The following is a 22,261-nucleotide window of genomic DNA, read 5'->3' as shown; positions in this document are numbered from 1 at the left end:
CCTACGGTCTCGTGGGGGGGTCTCGAGATGAGTGGGGGCCCCACTCCACTGCGTTATCAGCGATTACCCGGGGCTGGGTACGGAGCTCTCAGCTCAGGCAGCCATGTTGCCTGCGCCCCCTGGTGGCCTCCCTTGTGCAGGAAATTTTGACCCTGCTAGAGAAAGGTGCTATAGAAACAGTACCTGTGGCAGAGAGGAACATGGGTTGGTACTCCCTGTATTTTCTGATACCAGAAAAAGGACGAAGGATTGAGATCCATCTTGTACTTAAGAAACTTAAACAAGTTCCTCAGAAAGGACAAGTTCAAGATGGTTACTCTTTCCCAGATCCTTCAGGCTCTCCAACTCCAAGACTGAATGGTTTAAACGGACCTTCAGGATGCTTACTGTCATATGCCTATTCATAACAAGCACAGACAGTACCTGAGGTTCGGGGTTGGCGGTTCTCATCATCAGTTTCGAGTTCTGCCATTAGGGCTGACCTCCGCCCCAAGGATTTTCACCAGGTTAATGGCGGTTGTGGCAGCGAGTCTCAGGAGATGGGGGGGGATTCATGTCTACCCCTACCTGGACGATTGGCTGATCAGGGCCCGTTCACCTGAACAAACCCAGGAACATCTCAGGGTAACCTGCCACACTCTACAAACTGGGCTTCTCTCTCAATTACAAAAGTCCCACATGATTTTTTACTGTTCTCTCTTCTTTTTTCGGACTTCCCGCCTCCCATCTCACCCCCCTTAAATCCCTCTACCACTCTGCAATCCGTACCCTCTGTCTTCTCTCCACCCACGATTACATCTCCAACTCACTTTCTAACCTAGGCTGGGTTCCTTTCCACTCCCAACTTAAATTTCACTTCCTTTGTCTTTAAATCTCTTCATGACTTTGCCCCTCCTTACCTCTCCTCTCCTCTCTCATTCTATACCGCCTCGCGCTCCCTGCGCTCGGCTGATCTCTTCTTACTCTCCGTTCCCCCACCTCCTTGTGCCTCTTCTCATTTCCGTTCCTTTCAGTTCTTTTGCCCCCTACATTGGAATTCCCTTCCTTTCACTATCCGCTCCATCTCCACCTATTCCTCCTTCCGTTCCTCCTTGAAATCACTCCTTCACCCCCTCCCTGACTCCTTTCCCCTTCACCTCCTCCTTCTCCTCCCAATTGTCTCTTCCTGTTCCTTTCCCTATCTCCCCTTTGACCTCAACCTTGCCTGCTACTCTTTCCCCTTTTCTCTTGTAGGTGCCTTTCCCCGGCTTACTGCGTGGGAGAGAAAATAAAATATCCACCCCTGTCGCGGAAGGAGGCACTGAGACCCGGCTGCAAGAGTTCAAAGGATGGTTTATTTCTCCAGCTAGGAAATAACCCAAAAAACCCCTCCAAACATTTACATCATAATTGTATATATATCAATTAAAGTAACTCTAACAAAAAGTGCTAAATGGACCCGATTGGCCAGGCGGTGTGGTGCTGTAGGTGTGGGTGGCATCTCTTCCTTCTGGTTGGCTGAGTGGCTGACGAGATGACGGATGTCAAATATCTTGTGCTCCACGCAGGTCAGGGTCCGGTCACTGTGGTCACTACCTAAGCTAATATGTTGCATTCGAAAAACACTAAATATCAAATTATCTAAAACATTTTATGCTACTTTTCATATTTCTACACAAGTTACACATAATTATTTTCAGTACAATTGGGTCATTTGTGGCTTTAATTAAAGGCCTTGACCTTTATTGTGCATGTAAAAAGAATCAAGCTGTGTTTCACATATCTCCTAAACTTCAAACCTATTAGTATGAGAAAAAAAACATATTGTAGTAAAATGCTTAAGGTTAGTATTGGGGTTATTTGGGTGGGTTTCGCAGCACAGGCGAGGGTCTGGCACTTGAAAGAAATACCTTACAGGGAGCGCAGGGTCAAGATGGCAATAAATTGTTCTAAATGGGGGTGGGTGGCTTGCACGTTTATGGGGACGAACAAGCAGAAAGTGGTTAGCTCATCCTGGTTCACATGCTGGTTCTCATGCTAACAGTGATCTCAGATGAAGAAAACTGTATCATATTGGTTGTTGCAACTTTCTCCGGCTTCAGCGTGAGAATGGGAGCGCAGAGCTTTCCTTCGCAGGGGGAGTGCAAGGGTGGGGGCCAGCCAGCTGCCTGCGCGCCTTGTGTGTGTGTGTGTCTCTGTCCTTGGCTGCTGCGTTGGAAGGGGAGCTGAGCATTGCTGTACTATCGCAGTGAGGCCTGTTTAGCCAAGATGGAGTCGAAAGGGGGCACAAAAGATGGATGCCTCGTGTCCTGCTCAGTAGTCCCATCAATGTAGCAGTCAACCGTGGTTAACTTTACATAAGGGCAAGGGGCAATCCCACTACTGGAGGCACGTGGTCCAAGCCTCGTACTGAGGAGTGTACGGCGCGAGGGGGCCTGGGGCCCCTCACTCCCATACATTCTCTCCCTTTTCTCCTTTCCCTCCCCCCCTCCCTTTCTCTTCCTTCTTATATGTAAATTGTTCTACACGATGTTTTCTGGTTTGATTCATGTATATTTGTATTGCTTCTATGTTTGATGTTTCTCGTTGTCAAACTGTAAAGCGCTTTGGCTTAAAGGGCTATATAAACAATAAAAAACAAATACAAATGATACCATCACAAAGATTCCAATTTGCTGGAGCAATCCTGGATGTTTCCTCGGAGAAAGCCTTGCCACCCGAGGCGAGAGCTCAACACATTCTGCAGATGGTCACCAAATTCCAGTGTGCCCAGCGTCTTCCGGCTTTCGATTTTTGAGGTTGCTCTGTTTCATGACAGACTATATTTTCCTGGTGCCAGAGGCTCACATGAGAATGAGATCCCTCCAATGGGCTCTCAGGACTCAATGGTCCCAATTCTCAGGCAGAAAGTTCAGTGCAGAGTTGTACAGGACCTTTTGTGGTGGTCTTACAAAGACAACATTCTCAAGGGAGAATCTTTTTGGCAGCCATGGCCGGAGATAACTGTAGTGAGGGACGTCTCACTCACTGGGTGGGGAGCTTACGCCAACAAGCTGACAATCAGCGGTCGTTGGTTTCCATCAGAGTCCAAACTACACATCAACCTATTGCGGAGGGCAATCAGACTATCACTGAAGGCCTTTCCGCTATCTGTATGGGGAAAGAATACAGTGGCCATGTACTACCTGAACAAGAGAGGAGGAGTAGTCACTACCACTGTGCAGAGAAGCAATGCAGCTCTGGTTCTGGGCAATTCAAGAAGGAATCTCCCTATCAGCATTTCACCTAGCTGGAGAGGAGAAGACTAGAGCGGACGTTCTGAGCAGGCAGAGCACGGTCTTCCACGAGTGGGAACTAGCTTAGTAAGTCCTTCAAGAGATCTTCACCCTTTGGTGAACCTCTCAAGTGGATCTGTTTGCGACCAGTATCAACCAGAAGAGCGAACTGTTTTGCTCCAGGGAATTTCCTCCAAGAGGGGACAGGTTCGTAGTGAATTGGGAGTTTCCACTCTTGCACGAGTTTCTTCCAGTCCCTGTCATTCCTCATGTGATCAGGAGGTTGAGAAAGTTCGGGAAATCCACGGAGGACATGGCACCCGGACCATCTGGACATGTCCATCTGCCCTCCAATGTGTCTTCAACAAAGAGACAACCTTCTCTCTGGAGAGGAGGGTCTGGTTCTCCATCCAGAAGTCAGTACTCTGAACATTGGCGCATGGTTTCTGAGAGGTTGAGATACAATGATTAGGACCTCCCGGATGACGTAATGGAGATCTTGCGTTCGGCTAGAAAAGTTCAGCAGTTGGTGCAGAGATAAGGATGTGAATCCCTTTCTATGTGATACATCTATGGTGCTTTCTTTTTTAAATTACATTTTGCTAATCTGGGGCTCCAGATTGGAACAATTAAAGGTTACCTGCGGTGCAATCTATTTTCAAACGCTCTTCAGGGGAGGATTCATATTTTAAAATCCCTCCGATTGTTCAAATCCTAAAGGGTCTTACTAATGTAATTCCACCAGTTCCATTCAAAGTCCCTGTCTGGGATCTTAACCTGGTGTTAACATTTCTAATCTTGAGGATTTCCCTTTTAATTTGATTGATTTTAGAAGAGTACCCAAAAATGGCTGTTATCTTTTGTTGTCCCTCCGGGCGTTTTGACTGTTGTAATGTGACTTCCCGGGGGATATTCCTAGCCCGTTTTCTAGCTTGTCTAATGATTCTGTTCGGATATCCTCTTTCCAAAAGACGTTCTTTCAGGATAAGGGATTGGGTGTCATATTCCTGAAGGCTAGAGCAATTCCTCCTGTACCTCAGAAACTGCCCAAAGGGCAAGTTCTCTCTCAGGTTTTTTGGATGAAAGCTAGAGTATTGTAACAAGGAATTACGGTCTGTGGGTTTTCTAAAGACTATCGTCGTCAACACTCCAGAGTTGGCACTTATCTCCAAATCAAGGAATTGTGTGGTCTTTTTGGCCGCACTATGGGTGAACTTCAGGTATCTATTTCTGGAGTTGATCCAAAGTATGAATTCATTCAAAGTAGCTTCGTCCCCTGTGAAAACCAAGAGTATATCATCAATGTAATGAGCCCATACTGTGATGTTATTCGAGTATGTGTTCGTGTGAGGATATATGTGTGTTTCCTCGAAATGGGCCACATATAGGTTGGCCAGTGACGGGGCAAAAGTCGCCCCTATGGCCGTGCCCGAGCACTGTTGGAAAAATGTTTCCCCGCATAGAAAAAAATTCTTGGTTAGTGCTATCTCTGTAAATTGTAGAATAAACTGGGCTGGCATTTCCAGGTTGTCCCCCATTTCTTGTAAGGTTTTTTCCACTATGTGTAGGGTCTCCATCTGTGGGATGTTGGTGTACAACGCCTCTATATCGACAGTCACTAGGAATTGTGTAGCGGGATTGAATGGTAGCTCCTGCACCAGCTTCAGGATGCTGGTGGTGTCCTTGAGATCGGACCGCATCTTGGGAATTTCAGGCCTCAAAAAGAAATCCACAGATTCCGAGAGTGGCTCTAAAATGGATTGTATTCCTGCCACAATCGGGCGGCCTGGTGGGGGTAAGGTACCTTTATGCACCTTGGGTAGTGCATAAAAAGCTGGCAATATCGGAAATCTGGGACATAAGAACGCTGCTTCTTGAGAGCTTATGTGGCCTTCACATGCCGCTTCTTCTACAATCCCTGTGATCTGGATGCGCAACTCCTCTCTGGGGTCACGGGGAAGGATTTGATAATGTGTTCTGTTGTCTAATAGTTTTTACACCATTAGTTCATAGTCAACGCTGTTCATAATGACTATAGAGCCCCCCTTATCTGCTGGTTTTGTTGCGATAGCTTGATTAGTGCTAAGGTCCCAAAGGGCTTGCCGTTCTTCCTTAGAGATGTTCTGGAAGTTGGTTTCTTCCTTCCCTTCAATTTGCTCAAGTTTTTTCAGAATAGTCTTCTCGAAGGTGATCGACTCTGCTGAGATGTTCTGTGGGTAGAAGCTAGATCTAGGGTGCAGCCCAGTCGTATCCTTTCTGTCGGTTCCATCCCGTTCCATGTCTTGTTCGCCAAAGTGTTGTTTGAGGCGGATTTTTCTCATTAGTTTAGCTACATCTAAACGCGTCTGGAATGCATCATGTCGTGCCGTGGGTACGAAACTAAGGCCTTTTTGTAGGACCTTAGTTTCACTGATGGTAAGCGCATGGGTTGAGAGGTTGATCACTAGTAATGCTCCGGTGGAATGGAGCCTCTCCCCCTGCTCCTCGTGACTCTGTCGAAATCTTGGTTGTATCCTTTGTTCCGACCTTTTCCTCTGCCGTCTTGGCCTAAAAAAGGCTTCCTTGGGTTTCCCCTTTGATTATGTTGGTCCTGGAATTGGACCCGTCTGTCTCCCGATTGTCCTCGGTTCCTGGAGTTGCTACGTCCCTGTCCGCCTGAAGGCCCAGGTCTCCCATCTTCCTCAGAGCTACCACTTGAGAAGCTCCAGGCTACCGGTGTATTGGGCTTCTGATTTCTTCTCGGTTGGCGCCATTTTCTTGTCTGGTTAGACAACTGTTGTTGCTGGTTGTGAGGGGGATCATCGTAGTAGCTGTCTAGGACGTACAGGTAGGTACGTTCATGGGAGAAAGACGCAATGTCTTTTTTAAGTTTTTGGATTTTCTTTGCAAGATTAAACTCCTTGAATTCTTTAAGAGCTGCATCCAGGGCTTCTAGTTTGGTCTTGAATGTGTCTATTATGACCGTGGATTTCAAAGCGTCCATCTTCAGTTCTATCTCCGCCATGAGTTTTACAGACACGGATTTTGCCGTGTTGATTATTAAGATTAACCAGTCCCTGGTGCATTTATTAGCGATGCAGCTCCAGTCTTTTCTAAACTGTATTTGGTCCAGAAATATCCTGGGTTCAATACGGATAATCAGACCATCTGGTGCTGCCTGTGCTCTTAAGTATTCCGTCATTAGGAGACCATGGAGTTCCGTTCTTATAAGTTTCTTCCTAAGGCCTTCCAATTCATCCCAATCATTATTATTACTCACAATTTCAGCTTCTGGGACCCCTCCTATTAAGGATAGTGCTGCCAATATGGTCTCGACTAAATCCTCTGCATATGCTAGTTGGATTCAGTCATCATATCTATGCTTACGTCTGCCACTGTAAGTGGCTAATACCGTAAGTTCACTGTACAAGATGGTAGGAGTACAGAACAAAGGAACGAGGGACGGGAACAGGAGAGAACTCTTGAAAGAGACGCTCTAACTGTGTATTTGTATCTCAATGTGCAAATAGAGAACCCTAAAAGGCCCAAAATCTATAAAAGGGATCTATCGGGAGTTTTCCCTGGGATCCAAAAAATGCCGGGAACTAAAATAGACCCAGACTTACAACCCACGGCTGTCGCCGTTAGAAAGTGAGTTATAAACAGAAGGGCACTCAAGGTGCAGTAAGCAGGGTGAAGCCCTAACGGACTAGTATTGTATCACAAAAGAGGGCAACACACAACTGTATGTCATGAAGATTAGGCAGTGGGAGAAACCCATTAGGTATAGGGCAAAAAACACTAGAATGAAGTGGCCAAGGAGATACAGGGTCAGCCGGAAGACGGTAGGATAGAAAGGGAAAAACTGTCTGAACCTGTCCTAACCCTGAGGTTTAGGAGAAAACCCTTTCCCTAGGAAGCCCTGATGTGCCGCTTACAAACCGGGGGGGAGGCCAGTAAAAGAAATTAAAAGAGAATTCATTTAAAAAAAAAAAATGTTCTAAGGGTTAAACCTGCATTTCTACCTAAGGTAGTCTCCGACTTCCACTTATCGCAAAAGATAATTTTGCCAACTTTCTATCCACCTCCACTTCCTGTAAAGGAGGAACAAAGATCACAGACTGGACCCAAAAAGGGCTCTGTCTTTATATATCAAGAATGGCTAAATTTCGTCAAAATGGCCAATTATCCATTGGCTATACAGGCCCTAAAATGGGTTTAGTTGTGACAAAACAGACCCTATTCAGATAGATCATCCTGGCTATTGGGGAATGTTACAGGTTAGCAGGCAAAGACCCGGGGGAAGGATTGAGAACACATTCCACAAGGGGCATGGCTACCTCTGCTACTCTTCAAAGTGGGGTTCCACTCAAAGACATTTGTGCAGCGGCCACTTGGTCGTCTGTTCACAGGTTTGTGAAACATTACTGCCTGGATTCTTCTTCCAGTCAAGAAAGAAAATTTGGAAAGGCAATACTTCATTCAGTCCATAACAATTGAGACAAAATATAATTTGTACTCCCACCACCAAATTGTTACTGCTTTGGAGTCTATCATAATATGAGGAATACGTGGGAGGACCTAATCCATTTGAAGAACAAGTTACTTACCCCGTGTAACGTTCTTTCGATTGGACGTATTCCTCATTGCCCCTCCCACCCTACCCACCGTAGAATTTACGTGTCCTTACACTTTACGCTTTCTTGGAGCCTGCGGTCTACAGTACGCCTGGTAATTTCCCTACAGGAGGGGAAAAACAGAACTGAAGCCAAGGGGCGCTGCGTGCGCCATTTAGTCTGATGACATCGACAGTCGAACGGAGGCCCTCGAGGGACATCGACTCAGTGAGACGGCACACTGCGCCCCCTGTCGAAAAACATTTCCAAAGCAGCTGACGCTGGAAGGATAATCATAAAATGAGGAATTTGTGGGAGGAACATCAAATCGAAAGAACGCTACCAGAGGTAAGTAACTTGTTCTTTGGTATCCCAAACTAAATACCTTCCTCAATTCAAAGGGCACAGTGTGAAGGATTATGGAAATGTTGTCTTCACTAAATCATCTTCCTTTCTGATAGTTAATTCTCATAGCCCCTATATTAAAAGACTTGAGGGAATTAAAATCTACCCTTACAAATAATTGAGTCCCAGAATCCTAGAGGTACCGAGACGAGGAAGAGGGCTGAAGAGGCATGCAGATGTAACTGTCAGGCAATTGAGCCTAGTAGCCATTGCAGTAGTGAGGCAATTGGGGCTACAACCCACACCTGAAGAAAATCATGGAACCTTTAAGGCATAAAAGGCCCCATCAAGAAAGGAGGAGTTGAAGGAGCTGGAACGTGAGATGGAAGGCAGGCTGTAGCAGTAATAGCAGAGAACAAGCACGAGGCTGGCAAATCACAAGAAAGTGGAAGAACAGAAGGGATGCCGGAACATGGAGACAGCAGACTTCAGCTGCAAGTTCAGCTGCCTTAAGTGCAGAGGCTACGCAAGGAAAGATGTGCAGTAGATTACGTTTTGCACATGCGAGCCCGGTTACTGTGCCGTGGAACTGCAGGAGACAGAGGCCAGAAGCACAAGGCAAGTCAAGAGGCTCGGGAGGAAAAGGAACCCCCAAATCAAGTGGTCGGACCAGAGGAACTTGCGCTGAAGAAGGGTCTGGGTCCCACACGAGCTAGAAGCAGTACAAGTAGTAGAGTAACCAGTATCTATGAAGCCGGTGAGTGAAGCACAGTGTTCAAATACACTGCACAAGCCTTGCTGGTAACTGTAGCCAGCTCCTCAGTGACTTGCATATTGTTTAAAGTGAGTGGTAAGCTGTTAGTTATATCTGAAGTGGTATTAACAATGTAATTGTAGCACTTGTGTATAACGTTAAATATCAACACATCGTGAGAGAAGCTAAATCATTGAAAACCCATTGTTAAACAAATTAAAGACTGTTCATGCCGAACAGAGTGGTCGTGTTTCCCTAATTAACAAGAGGGAACATTTCTTGAACCATTATTGGACACCTGGCATTGTCTATATACGAGCTACAAGTTACAAAGAGTGAAAACTACATTAAATGGAAGTCGGGTATATCCAATTATAATTCCTGAAGGAAGACAGAACTTCATCCTTGCAGTTACACAGGACTACAATTCCTTATTCAACTTTAAACCTTGATATCCTCTTAACTAACCTAATTGTGTTTTCACTTGAAAGACTGAACTCTATACTATATCCTGACGTGACATTCTTTCCATTTCAAAGAAGTAAAGAGTCTAAAGGGTTGAAGGGAACTGGCATCACCTTAGCGAAGAGGCATCCCATTTTCATAGTGAAACCAGTCTTCTAAAGAGTTAAAGAGACATCCAGCTACACTGAAGTGGTTAACAGTTAAGTGGCCTATGAAACAAGTATATCATTGTTACCTGAAGCTGAGAGAGTGGCACCAAAGCTTTTGGGTAATTATTTAGGCTAATAACTGGCAGAAGTGTGCGAGTAAAGCTGGGGAAGGGGAGCCAATTGCTTGTGAAGGATATTCTTAAGTAAAATACAATCTGTGGTGTTAAAGACTGCTGAGGCTAGAAAACTGAGTTTTATGGGCAGAAGCAGGTTATTCTTGTGGCAGTCAGACAGTCGGAAGAGGCTGCCCCTTTTTGAGAAAATAATTAAAAGGTAGAGTGGCTTGCCTACCTGAAGAGAGTAGAAGTATCTTGTCAAAGCCTGACTAACAATTCAAAAGTACTGAGCAGTAGTAGTAATATTTGAACTGTAGTAGTATATTAAGTTGTCAGCAGATGTCACAGTAGAAGCATGGTTGTTAAGAGAAGCGGCAACGCAGAGAAAGCATCCTGACAAATACACCAAATGTAAAGTTATAACTGAAGCTGAAGGAAGAGAATCTATAATAACCAGGATTACCATTGGTGTTTCTTTTTCAGGAAATTGAAAGGGGACCTTTTCATCCAGGAGTCGTTACCAGTGGATTTTTGTTTCGATTAACCACTTCTTTGACATTGACCTTTCAAGAGCTGGTTCAAAACCTCTCTTTCTTTTGCTGAACATTTTGGAGTGGACTTTGAATTCTGGGGAAGGGATCTTACCGAGGACAGGAGAAGGCCATTCAGACATTGTGTTGTTACATCATTTCCTTTGTATAAGTGCTTAGTGTGTGGGCCAGTTATCCCATTATAGAGAATGTTCCCTTATCCTTTAGACTAAGCAGGGAATTCCTCTGTAGAGTAGGGCAAACAAGGTATTTTCTTTATATCATTTCATTAATAAAATGCCATATTTTGAGAAATCTACAAGAAGCTGCCCGCCTCGCATTACTGACCCCTCGTAGTACTCAGTACAAACACTGAACGTAGAGCCGCTGGCTGGTGCCCATGCACCCTCAGAATATTTGGAATCCACATATATTCACAATAGCGAGGAAAAGAGCACATGCAGTGTGCGACTAAATTGAACACAATAATTGGTTATATATCCCGGTGTGCGGGATAGAATTCTCTGCCATTCCCAGCACGATGTGCATCGCCAGGCATCAAGCATGGGACATGTGCCGCCAAATCATTAATCACTGCAGTAAGTGTTGTAAAAGGCCACCATCTTAGAAGCCGGGTCCAACTCACTTGTAGAAGCCAATTTCCCCATCAAATTCACGGAATCCCAATGATATCTGCTTTCAATCCACCTAAATAGTGTCTGAGGGTCGGTCGTAATTAACAGTATCTCAGGGCCAGAAAGCTTGAGCTCAGAGAAAGTAGATCCGCTCCATGCTTCGGCCAGCCATGCCACAAACCTGTTTAATGATCCTTTGACTGCAATCTTCATGCAGAATGCATATAACCTTAATTCTAAGCTGTCCATAGGTGAACCGTAGGCCTTTATTGGTGGACAGTGGGACAGCAGTGTTCTGTATGTAATTTGCAAAGGATTGTTGAGTATTCACTGTCCGGGCTGGAAGCCCTACCTTCTCTAAAGGTTGGCTGCAAGGGTTGGTCATGCAATATTTGGAGGGAACATTTGCCATCCTTGGCTCATCGCTGGCGTGTAAGGCAGTGAGCAGGTTCTGGGATCAGAGGCAGCGATGGAGGGCTCAGACAGATGGAAGCGCTGACCCAAGATGTTTTGCAAGCTGTTGCCACAGCAACACAGAAACACGCCAGTGGGCACAAACATTTTTATGGGGTCTTCCTGTTGGTGCGTCAGCCCAGTCACACATCATGTATGGACTAACACAGAAGCGCATCATTTCCCAATTTAATAAGGTATGTATTTAACAGGGCCTTTCATATATACCTTGGATTTACTAAGCAAATGTTTGGCTTTAGAAGGTAGAGCTGGGCGAAATAAGAAAATAACAAAATAGCACCTTTGGTTTAGGCTCAGAGTACAGGTTTTTTTCACAGTTAATAGCTAAAGTGATGAATAGCAGGATTCTGTTACTTCTCCACAGTGGGGAGCCTTTCCCTGTGAGGCTAGGGTGGTGAGCTCACTATGCAATACCTTCCCTAGGGGTAGGGACAAGTTGGATCTCACCGGGAGCAACTCACCCCCTTGGGGACAAAGATACCTGTTCCGATGAGGAACTCCCTAAATCACTCATCTGTTATCCATCATTAACAACTCATACCAAAGGAGCCCAGAGGAACAAACTGATGTTTGTTAGTGTCCTACAAAAAGACTGAGCAAAAATGAAAAGTATTGGTTTAATACTGGGAAGATAATCATACGAGCAATACAGAGTACTCAAACAGAGAAGAAGGACTTGGATGCTCTTCTGTGGAAGAGCCAACAACACGTCATAAATCAAGGAGGAGTCCTGAAAGAGAAAAGCCTGTGAGTTTGAAGTCCGCTGTGTGAAGAGAGCTGAAGGAGAGCGGGACAGTTCCTGAGATGGGAGGGAAGCTGGAGTGAAAACGCTAAACGCTGCATGGGGGACGACCTGAAGTAAGAGGAAGTGAGGAAAGGAAACCCCAGAAGAAGCCAAGACCGAGGTGGTGGCGAGACAGAGAGTCGGTGGAGTGGGGAGTCCAACAGCGCCGCCAAATCCACTTTCCCGACAGCAACAGGGAATAGGTGCAACGAAGTAGAGAGGCACAGTGGAAAGCAAGAAGGCAACCTCACAAACCAAAAAAAAGCTCCCATCCTGAACGCCAGCCCAGTGAAGCTTACCCTGGAAGAAAAAGGTAACGGGATAGGCGGGAGACCCGGGAGGGATACCAAGAATAACAAACTAAAGCATCAAACAATGAGGACCTTATATTATAAAGAAGAAGAGTGAGAATTGTTATAAGAACATGTATACTAGTCTCAGTAAAGATGGAATAAAAGAGATAGACAAGTATCATTACTGGAACATTCATGCTCGTCCCAGAAAAACCCAAGAGGGGGTGAAAAGAGAGAATCCATACTGGATCAATCATACTCGTCCGAGTAAAATCCCAGAGGCAGAGATAAGTAAGAATTGTTACTGGAATCCTCATACTTGTACCAGTAACTATCAAGTGGTGAAGAAGAGTGAGAAACATACTGACATATTTCTTAGTGGCCCAGCCAGAATACAGAATGGACATCGAGAAGAGAAAAATTGACGGTATACTAAAAAAAGGAAAGCGAGCAGAAGAATATCAGAAGGGGAAAGCCAAGTGTTAAGGACACACTAGAGAAAGTGAAGAGCCCAATATATGAACTATATTAACTGATCAAAGTAGTTGCCAAGAACTACCTGCGATTAAGGTACTTAATGGAATGCAGGACACAGGAGAAGGGAGTCATTCTCCAGGGACTTAGTTTTGATAGTGGCAAGGACAGGTTAGATTAGCTTTGGACAAAGGACTAACCATTTTGGACTCACCAATGAAGGCCAAACAACCTAGTTAGTTTGTGTTAGTTAGGGAAACCAGTAGCATAGAGAAAGTAAGGAGTCCCTACCTTTTTGTTTTGTAAAGAAAGTTCCAAAATGACAGATCCGAGTCTTTGTCCTCCTTCTGACCCGCCACAATAGGTTTTGCACTTAGTATTCACATCAATGGCGCATATTACTGCTTGAATTTCACATACAAAATGGATAGCCTGGTTAGAAGTATTAGCAAATCTTTCTGCGAAGACTCAGTAAGACTCGCTTATGCTTAGGAGAGCTACAAGAAAATATTTTAAGCATGAAAAATGGAGACATGCAGATCCTGAAGACTTCATGAGAGAATGGTAAGGGGACCACTCTGTCAATCACTAGCTCTGGTTGCCCCAAATTTACTAAATAAAACCAGATTTCAGGAAGCCTCCCCAGATGCCAAAAGATTTTGGCCAGCATAAGATTAATACACAGGATGACAATCCTTGCAGAACACTCTTCTGGACATGAAGACAGCAATCACAGATTCGACACATAACAAATAGAATATTTTGTAACTTACAAGGAAGGGCAATTCTTTCTTTCACAGGTGTTTTTGGAAGTATGACGACCGAAGAGTATACCTGCAGATGAGCGGAAACACAACAATAGTGAAGGACTAGTTGGAGATTATGTATGATGATCCCAGACCTCCAAAATCTAAAGCAGAAACCTTGTATTTAATTTGAGGGGGTGGAGTTGGCAGAGGTGCTAAACGGGATTCTGACAGCTAGTGCCCACCCTTTCCTTACCAGGAAGAAAAAACAGGAACTGGCGAGCCAAAAGTGTCTCCCTCCATGACCATAGATGTTGAAGTCTTCTGCAGAAAGGTGGGAATCAGGATACAGAATTTCCAATGTTCCCTAAAACAAAGAAAAGCAATTAATTGGAATTAATAATAGAGTAAACTAGCGCTTTAGAAATCACAAAGCTGCTCGTTTAAAAACCTATGAATGTTGGGCATTTACTAGGGAAGGGCCTTTTGCCCCACCACATTGTAGCATTTAGTCAGATTTTCTAAACATACACAATGAATATGTATGCACGAGAAGAGAAAAGGTTACACAAAGAATTGATTGAGGTTATTTGCACATTTGTCAATCCTAAAAGTCTTCTGGATTTCTTCTGAGGTGACTTCCGAGATAAATGCTACAGAGCAGCCTCTTTAGGTGCTCTGCACCCAGAATAAGATGTACCATCTTGGCCTGTGACAGGCCCCTCTGTTGGCACTGTAAAAGGGTGTTCGGCTCCATGCTACATATGTCATTGGGCTGCCAGTGGGTTTCATATTTCTGGGATGATGTGTTGGATAGCGTTACCCTGATGCTGAGCACCAATTTGCTTACGGAAAGGGTTTGTTGCACATGCACATGGACCTCCAGAAATTGGGTACATTTGGAAGGTGGTGGCTTATCATGGAAATTATCATTGAAGTCCTGCTCCTCTGCAAGGTGATGACGTTAAAATTAAAGGTGGTCTGGTTTAAAATGAGGGATGACCTTGACTTATAAACTAGTCTGGGGTTTGTTCCTTTAACTGTCCAGCTTGTTTGTTTTAATATTTGTAATGCGCATCAGACCCGAGGGTATTGGGGCGCAATAGGCATCAAGAGGTTGTTCAGCTTTGGTTACATTGCTGTGAGGACAATGGTACAGACATTTATGCAAGATACGTTAGAACGCATTAGGGAATTGGGTGACCGGCAGGAAACATTTAGACAAAGTGGGTCTACAGAGTAATAACAATAAACAGTTACAATATACGGTAATACAAGAGTGCCAAGTGGACAGTAAGAGAGGTCATATATGGTAGTGCAAGGTGTTGAGATGCAGGAAGGAGTTAGTGGGGGTAGCTGGTTAGTGCTGTTTTTTTTTGATCCAGTGGATGAGGTTAGATCTGAGGCATGGGTAGGGTAGATCTTCCCTCAGGGGTGGTGGAAGGGAGTTCCAATATTGGGCGGCTTTAACCGGGAAGCTGCTTCCACCAGTTTAAGTTCGTTTGAATCTCAGCACGGTAAGGAGATTGGCATTGGCAGTTCTTGTGGGGCGGTTGCAGGGGCGCCACCAAGGGGTGGCCAGGGGGGGCCATGGCCACCCTTGTAAAATTCAGGCCCCCCCATTGGCCACCCTGCGAAAAAGCAACAATTTTTTTGTTTTGCACTCAACTGTTCATGGACAATAACATGCCCAGTTCAGTGCGAAAAAAAGTATTTTTTTCTACTTTTTTACTGCGGCCCTTCGCCCGCGATGGTCTGCAGTCAGGGTTGGAGGAGGGCCTGGAAATAAACACAGCCTGAGCCTGGATGCGCGCATTTCTGCTTTGGCTCGGGCTTCCAGACATGCTGCGTTTATTTCTGGGTTTCCTCCTCAGGCTGCATGGATCTGAGCCCATTCCATATGCCCCCTAGCCCCCTGAAAAATGCCCAATTCCGGCTAACAAGTAAGGAAGTGGTGCCTAAACATATGGCTGGCCTATAAATCTTGTTCAGATTGGTTGAGGGAGCGGCGAGAACAGCCAACTGGAAATCTTCGGCCAATACTCGACAAAATGGCAGCTGGACACTGAGGACCCACTCAACAGCTGCAGCGCCGCATCTATGGAGCGACAGAGAGGAGAGTGCTCCATGACCCGAGGGTGCAAGCAGAATTTTGGTCAGCGCTGAAAGCAGGGGCAAAGCTTCTTGCGGCCGGCTCCCGGCGTCCGACGCTGGGGACAGACTAGAAGCTCCAGCTCCATGACAGGGTACGCAGCGGGCTGTCCCTGGACCGCTATCAGGCTCTGAATCTACCGCCGGAGAGCAAAACATATGGCGGGGCCCACTGACCTGGAGAGCGGCACGCAGTGTCCTGTATGTGAGATTCTACCCATGGACGGTACGGCATGAAGGGGGAGGAGTCAGGGGAGGGCCCCCGTTCCCGTTGGGGTAAAAATGGATTGATGGAACTGGTATGACCCAATCCTATGGAGCTTTTAGCGTGTGCATTATTTGCTGCCTGGCTTTCTGACATCTACAAGGCTGCAGCCCACTCACCATAGAATGGAATCCGAGAAAGCTACACCCACCTGGTGATGCTTACTCAATCTAGGAGGGAAGCAGCACACCACAAAAGTCAGAGAGGCTCTGGGAGTGTGGACTGATCACCTCAAAAGATTGGAACAGTTGTCAGGGTGAAGCCATACAACATCAACTACGTCCTGAGTGGACACAGCAAAGGTGGGGCACCCCCTCCATTGAGACTGGCTTTCTGCCTACAGACAGTGATCCTGGGTGCTTTCTGGGGGGGTCAGCACTATTAGCAGAGATCTGACCGTAACAGGCATCGAAGAGGCAGAACTGACCCAAAGCAAGCACAAGAGGTGAGCTGAGGAATAATTCACCAGAAGGGGATAGAAGAAGATACAGCACGTGCCAAAACCGTGAGTCCCTGTAGGTGCGAATTTGGAGTAGGGCTGAGGGCCCCTACCGTGGTGCAGCTAGCATCTACCCCAGACAAACTTGTGCCAGCCCATGCGCAATATTTTTGTTTTGGCAGTGGCACTGCATGCAAAAGAGACCTGGGCTGCGACGCTGAGAGATTCCACCAGGCAGGCAAGCAAGCACTTCAGAGGAGCTAAGAGGTATGCAAAGTGTGTCTGGAGTTATAGTCTGAAGTGAAACTATACAAGACACCACACGTGCAACGTCATTGAGCTAATTGCCAGTCACCTTGCAAATCTGTGACACTTAAAGCAACTAACACAATAAAGCACCCTTTGAAATATTTGTTCATACCCATAATGTCTAATAGCTTGATTTGCTAAAAAAGCAAAATTTGTGTTAATGTCCTTAGCTGAATTTTCTTAAAACCATACATAACACGCTGGAGGTTTGTGACGAATCTCCAAACCTAAGTGAGTTTACTACACAGCTTCTTTTATTGTGCGTCTTAAAGCACTGAAAATAAAGTGGGTAAATAGATAGTTTGCCTTTTGCATCTTATAGTTTTCAGGATGTGGAAAATAAGGGTACTCTGATATTATATCTCAACATGCTGCTATAAGGATATATGTTGTCATGATGCTTTATTATGCAATTCGTGTATTTTACAAGTAAACTCGATAAGACAGTATTATTGTAGGCCTCGACTCACAAATCTTTATTATTTCTAATTGGAGAGTGGGTTAAAATCCCTGCTTCGCTGTTTAGCATAACCGTGTGATCCTGGGCAAATAATGCAATCTCACCCTGACTTCAACTGCAAAAATTGGAGTGCTTATCAGTGATTATGTTTCGCCCTTACAATAGGACAGTTTTAATAAGTGTCGGGACAAATTTGTGTACCCTGGTGCTTCTCTGCTAGTGGCTCCAATACTGTCACATATCATTGCATGATTGCTGCACTGGCCCTGCCCTAGTCGCCAATCACTTGATTTGACAGGCAGACAGTCTCTCCAGCCAGTCAGTGCACCAGAGTTTCTGGTATAGCTTACTAACTGTGGTTGAACCAACATTACATTTTCTCCCGTTGCTCCCAGCCACTGAAGTTGCTTGTGCCGTCCACAGTACTGCCCCATACCCTGCAATGTCCTGTTATGCTGTGATATTGAGTCTTTCATTGCACACCATCTGCCATTTTCACACTTTCTAGGAGGAGCTTCAGAATCAGCAAGTAATAGGGCTAATGCAGTAGCAGAGGGATCAGGCCAAGATTGCTTTGTTACAACATTGATGTTTGCAGATCTTAAAAGATATTGCTCTGTACGGTGAACGTTTTAGATACTTTGTCAGCTATGTGGAGCACTGGTTATGTGCCTTTCAGGTAGCTAAGGTACTTTCTTGTATGACTGACAGAAAATGTAAGCGTTTCGCTTCTTTTTGCCACCAACTCACCAGAGAGCCAAAGTCCAAATGAGGGATGGACCAAAGGTTCACCTGAAAGGGAGCCAAGGACCACAGGAGAGTTCACCAGAGCAGCGAAGGACCAGATGGGCAATTGAACAGAGAGGTTCACGTTTACTCTAGTTTTACTTCATTCCATTTAGAATTTTTGCTGTAAGCTGAAACTATTGAACCGGAGTACAATTAGGAAGGACAGGACTTGTGAGGAGGGGCACTTGAGGGCTTTTATTTACCAGCCCACTGACTGCCCATGGCCATGCTAATTCCTATGGACAATCCCAACCACTACCTGAAGAGTAAGAGTATTCCTAAGAAAGTCTAACTTTTGAACTGCCTGGGAATTTTTATGTACACTGGCAGGTAGTGAATTTACCTAGGTGGTGTTCTCAGTGAAACAGAAAATAATAAAGATGTGTTGATCAAACTTACAAGTAACATTCTGAAAGCTAAATCGGGGATAGCCATTTCAGAAACTAAAAATAAGCCTTTTGGTAGACCCTTATCTTACCATCAACCTGAATTCCCTAAGATTCTTTTGTGGCGACCAATGCCTAAAATGTACCACTGGGTGTATTCCCATTGTGAATGCAGTCCAATGGAAAGATACATCTAGTATTCTAGTCAAACCCTGCTGAGTGCACCATATTCGATAGACATGTTGGGAATGAAAAACTTGTGAGTGAGGATTTAGAGGATTCTCTGGCTATGATATGATACTTTATTTGTTTCGTGCTCATATACAAGTGTTTCAGAGCCCCAGTGAGATTGAGAACACGCAGGGGGAGCGAAGGGGGGAAAGTGTAAGGGAGAGGAGAAAAGTGGAAAGTGCTGAGCAAGGGGTACAACAATACAAAAGGTAGTGCAGCCAGAAAGGTGGCAAGTGAGGTTTTTAGCACAGACAAGAGGTGTCTGGTAGTGCAGGTAAGGGGACTGTAGGGTAACAGATACAGACCCAAGTGTAGGTGCTGCCAGGGGCAGTGTGGGTGAGTTGCTGGGCGGGCATGGACCTGGGCCCGAAAGCAGTGGGAAAACCAGGTGCATTATGCCAAAGCAGATAGATTAGCAGGGGAGAGAGGGAGAGAAGGTAGAAGCAAAGAGGAAGGTCTTGAGGTGCTTCCGGAACCAGAGATGGTTCTCCGCAAGTTTCAGAGTGGCAGGGAGGCTGTTCCAGAGGGAGGCCACTGCTGAGGAAAGAGATCTGCCACCAACTCGTTGCTTGGAGAAGCGACAGACCCTGATGTAGTTGGAGTTGGAGGTGACGGAGCGAAGAGCTTGAGTGGGAAGGTATATACAGAGGAAGAGTTGAAGGTATTTTGGACTCGGGCCCAGGAAGCCCTGTGGACAATGCAAAGGGTTTTGAATTTAATCCTTGCAGCCACCGGGAGCCAGTGAAGAGATTTCAGGGCCGGAGAGATATGATCCCAGGGCTTGAGGCCAAGGACAAGTCTCACACAAATAGGATTGTGGAACTCAAAATGTTAACTGTACTGGTATTAGTCTATGCGCATCAGATAAATTAATTAGTTAACAGTAAATAATAAATGGAACTATATCAATATGCAATTCCTTAACTCTCATATATACATTATTTTCAACTGGACTATATACTACATCGGCATAATAGATTTTCAATTGCCCCTCTGGTCCGGCATAATAGATTTCCTGAAATTCAGTTATGTGTTTGTTTTGGTGTGCCACCCCAAGATTTCCTGTGGCCTCATCAGGCCACCCCTCTTAAACATTTCTGGTGGTGCCATTGCAGCGTGGGAGAGTGGCTGGGCGGGCATGGACCTGGGCCCGAAAGCAGTGGGAAAATCAGGTGCATTATGTCAAAGCAGATAGATTAGCAGGGGAGAGGGGGAGAGAAGGTAGAAGCAAAGAGGAAGGTCTTGAGGTGCTTCCGGAACCAGAGATAGTTCTGCGCAAGTTGCAGAGTGGCAGGGAGGCTGTTCCAGAGGGAGGCCACTGCTGAGGAAAGAGATCTGCCATCAACTCGTTGCTTGGAGAAGCGACAGACCCTGATGTAGTTGGAGTTGGAGGTGGCGGAGCGAAGAGCTCGAGTGGGAAGGTATATACGGAGGGAGAGTTGAAGGTATTTTGGACTCGGGCCCAGGAAGCCCTGTGGACAATGCATAGGGTCTTGAATTTAATCCTTGCAGCCACTGGGAGCCAGTGAAGAGATTTCAGGGCCGGAGAGATATGATCCCAGGGCTTGAGGCCAAGGACAAGTCTCACACAAACAGGATTGTGGAACTCAAAATGTTAACTGTACTGGTATTAGTCTATGCGCATCAGATACATTAATTAGTCAACAGTTAAATAATAAATGGAACTATATCAATATGCAATTCCTTAACTCTCATATATACATTATTTTCAACTGGACTATATACTACATCGGCATAATAGATTTCCTGAAATTCAGTTATGTGTTTGTTTTGGTGTGCCACCCCAAGATTTCCTGTGGCCTCATCAGGCCACCCCTATAAAACATTTCTGGTGGCGCCACTGGGCGGTTGGAGGACTATCTCGTGAATCTGTCTGTGAGGTATTGTGGGGCAGTATTGTGGAGACATTTATGGGTCAAGGAGGCTGATTTTAACAGGATTTTATCTTTGGTGGTGAGCCAATGATTATTTCTTCTGATGTCGGAAATGTGGGCTTTCTTGGCAATACTCAAGGCTGCTCTCAAAGCATTATTTTGTAGAATCTGGATTTTGTTAGTAATGTATTTATTACACCCTTAATATAGGGCATTACAATAGTCCAGTTTAGACAAAATAAGGGCTCGGTCTAGGGTAATGCAGTTTTTGGTGGAAAGGAAGGGTTTAGCTGCTCTGATGAGCTTAAAGGTATAAGCCGTGGACGAGGCCATGGAGTTTACTTGTTTGTTTAAGGAGAGGGTGGCATCTAAGTAGAAGCCAAGGGTTTTGACTTCCTTGGCTACTGAGATGTTATTGTCATATGTTCTGAAGTTAGTGTAATTATGGCCACATTTATTGAGATGAGCGGGGTTGTCGAGGATAAGGAGTTTCGTCTTGTCATCATTCAGGCATAGCCCATGAGAGGCCATCCATGCCTGGATGATGAGGTACACTCTATTCACAAAGGCCAAATCCTTGTTGTAGTCTCCCGTCAGCGGGATAAGGATCTGGGTATCATCAGCGTAGTTGGTGTAGGTGATATCCAGATCATCTAGATCGTCAAAAAGGGGCTTTGAGAATATATTGTACAAGTTTGGGGACACGCAGGAACCCTGTGGGACTCTGGAGGTGATAGGTATAGTGTTGGAGGCTGCTGTTGATGAATTAACGCACATAGTCCTGTTGTCAAAGAATTATTGGATCCAGCCTATTGCTTCTTGTGAGAAGTAGGCGGCAGAGTCCAGGTGATTGCACAAGATTTTAGGGTCCACTAGGTCGAACGCTGCTGAGAGGTCGAGTAGGAGCAGGAGAGCAGTTTTTCCACTGTCTCTGAGCGTCGATTTGTGCTTTTAAGTCGATCAGTGCAGTTTCAGTCCCATGTTGGGGTCTGAAGTCTGACTGACATACTCCTAATAGGTGGTTGGTTTCCAGGTATTATTGAATTTGAAGGTAGGCTACCTTGTCTAAAATTTTAAGAAGGAAGGGGACTGTGGTGATTGGTCTGTAGGTGGTGGCCATGGAGGCGTCCAATGTTTGTTTTTTGAGTAATGGGAGGACCCATGACTCTTTCAGGTTGTTGGAGATAGTGCCAGATGAGAAGGAAGCGTTGATAACTTTAGAGATGAATAGGGCGAGGTTGCGAGCTGCATCTTTTATGCTTTGGGCAGGGCATGTGTCGCCTTGGCAATTAGAAGGTTTGAGGGTGAGAATGACTTTTTCAGCCGTCACGATGGATACTTTGGTGAAGCTAAAGCAAGGAGGAAGTTGTATGGGGGTGGCATAGTGCAAGTTGACGGTGGCAAGGAGGATTTGCTAGAATAAGTGACGATCTTAGTTTGAAGCAATGCTACTTTGTTAGTTAATGCGTTTTGGATGCTGGTGCACCATTGTTTGTCCTTCAGACAGGTGTCAGGGGCATGGGTAGGAGATTCCATTTCTTTGAGGATGGTGAACAATTCTTTAATACTTGAGTTCGCTTGAGAAATGCGTGAGTTGAAAGAGGCTTGTTTGGCGAGAACCATTTCTTTTTTATAGAGCGTGGCTATTTTGCTGAGGTTATTCTTGTTAGTATCAGTTGGATCTGGTCTCCATATTTGTTCTTTTTGAGTTTAAGTGGAGCT

The 22,261-nt window shown here is 45.3% G+C and overlaps 1 protein-coding gene across 5 annotated transcripts in view; it reads right to left on the bottom strand.

The window, feature by feature from the left end:
* The window catches only part of TPRA1 (transmembrane protein adipocyte associated 1), a 510,038-nt gene that overhangs the window by 79,821 nt on the left and 407,956 nt on the right, over positions 1-22,261 (bottom strand). For all 5 annotated transcript variants that reach the window (XR_011301886.1, XR_011301887.1, XM_069643376.1 and 2 more), the window contains exons 8-9: positions 13,871-13,981; positions 13,642-13,702 (exon numbers count right to left, since the gene is read on the bottom strand). Coding sequence is in view for 3 of the 5 variants with exons in the window: in XM_069643376.1 (XP_069499477.1) it covers positions 13,642-13,702; positions 13,871-13,981 (172 nt within the window). In the remaining 2 variants the exon portion in view is untranslated. The remainder of the gene's footprint in view (positions 1-13,641; positions 13,703-13,870; positions 13,982-22,261) is intronic.

This window comes from Ambystoma mexicanum, chromosome 2p, assembly GCF_040938575.1.
Source record: "Ambystoma mexicanum isolate Mex_15411 chromosome 2p, UKY_AmexF1_1, whole genome shotgun sequence".
NCBI lineage: Eukaryota > Metazoa > Chordata > Amphibia > Caudata > Ambystomatidae > Ambystoma > Ambystoma mexicanum.
This window is presented reverse-complemented; position numbering and strand designations above follow the sequence as displayed.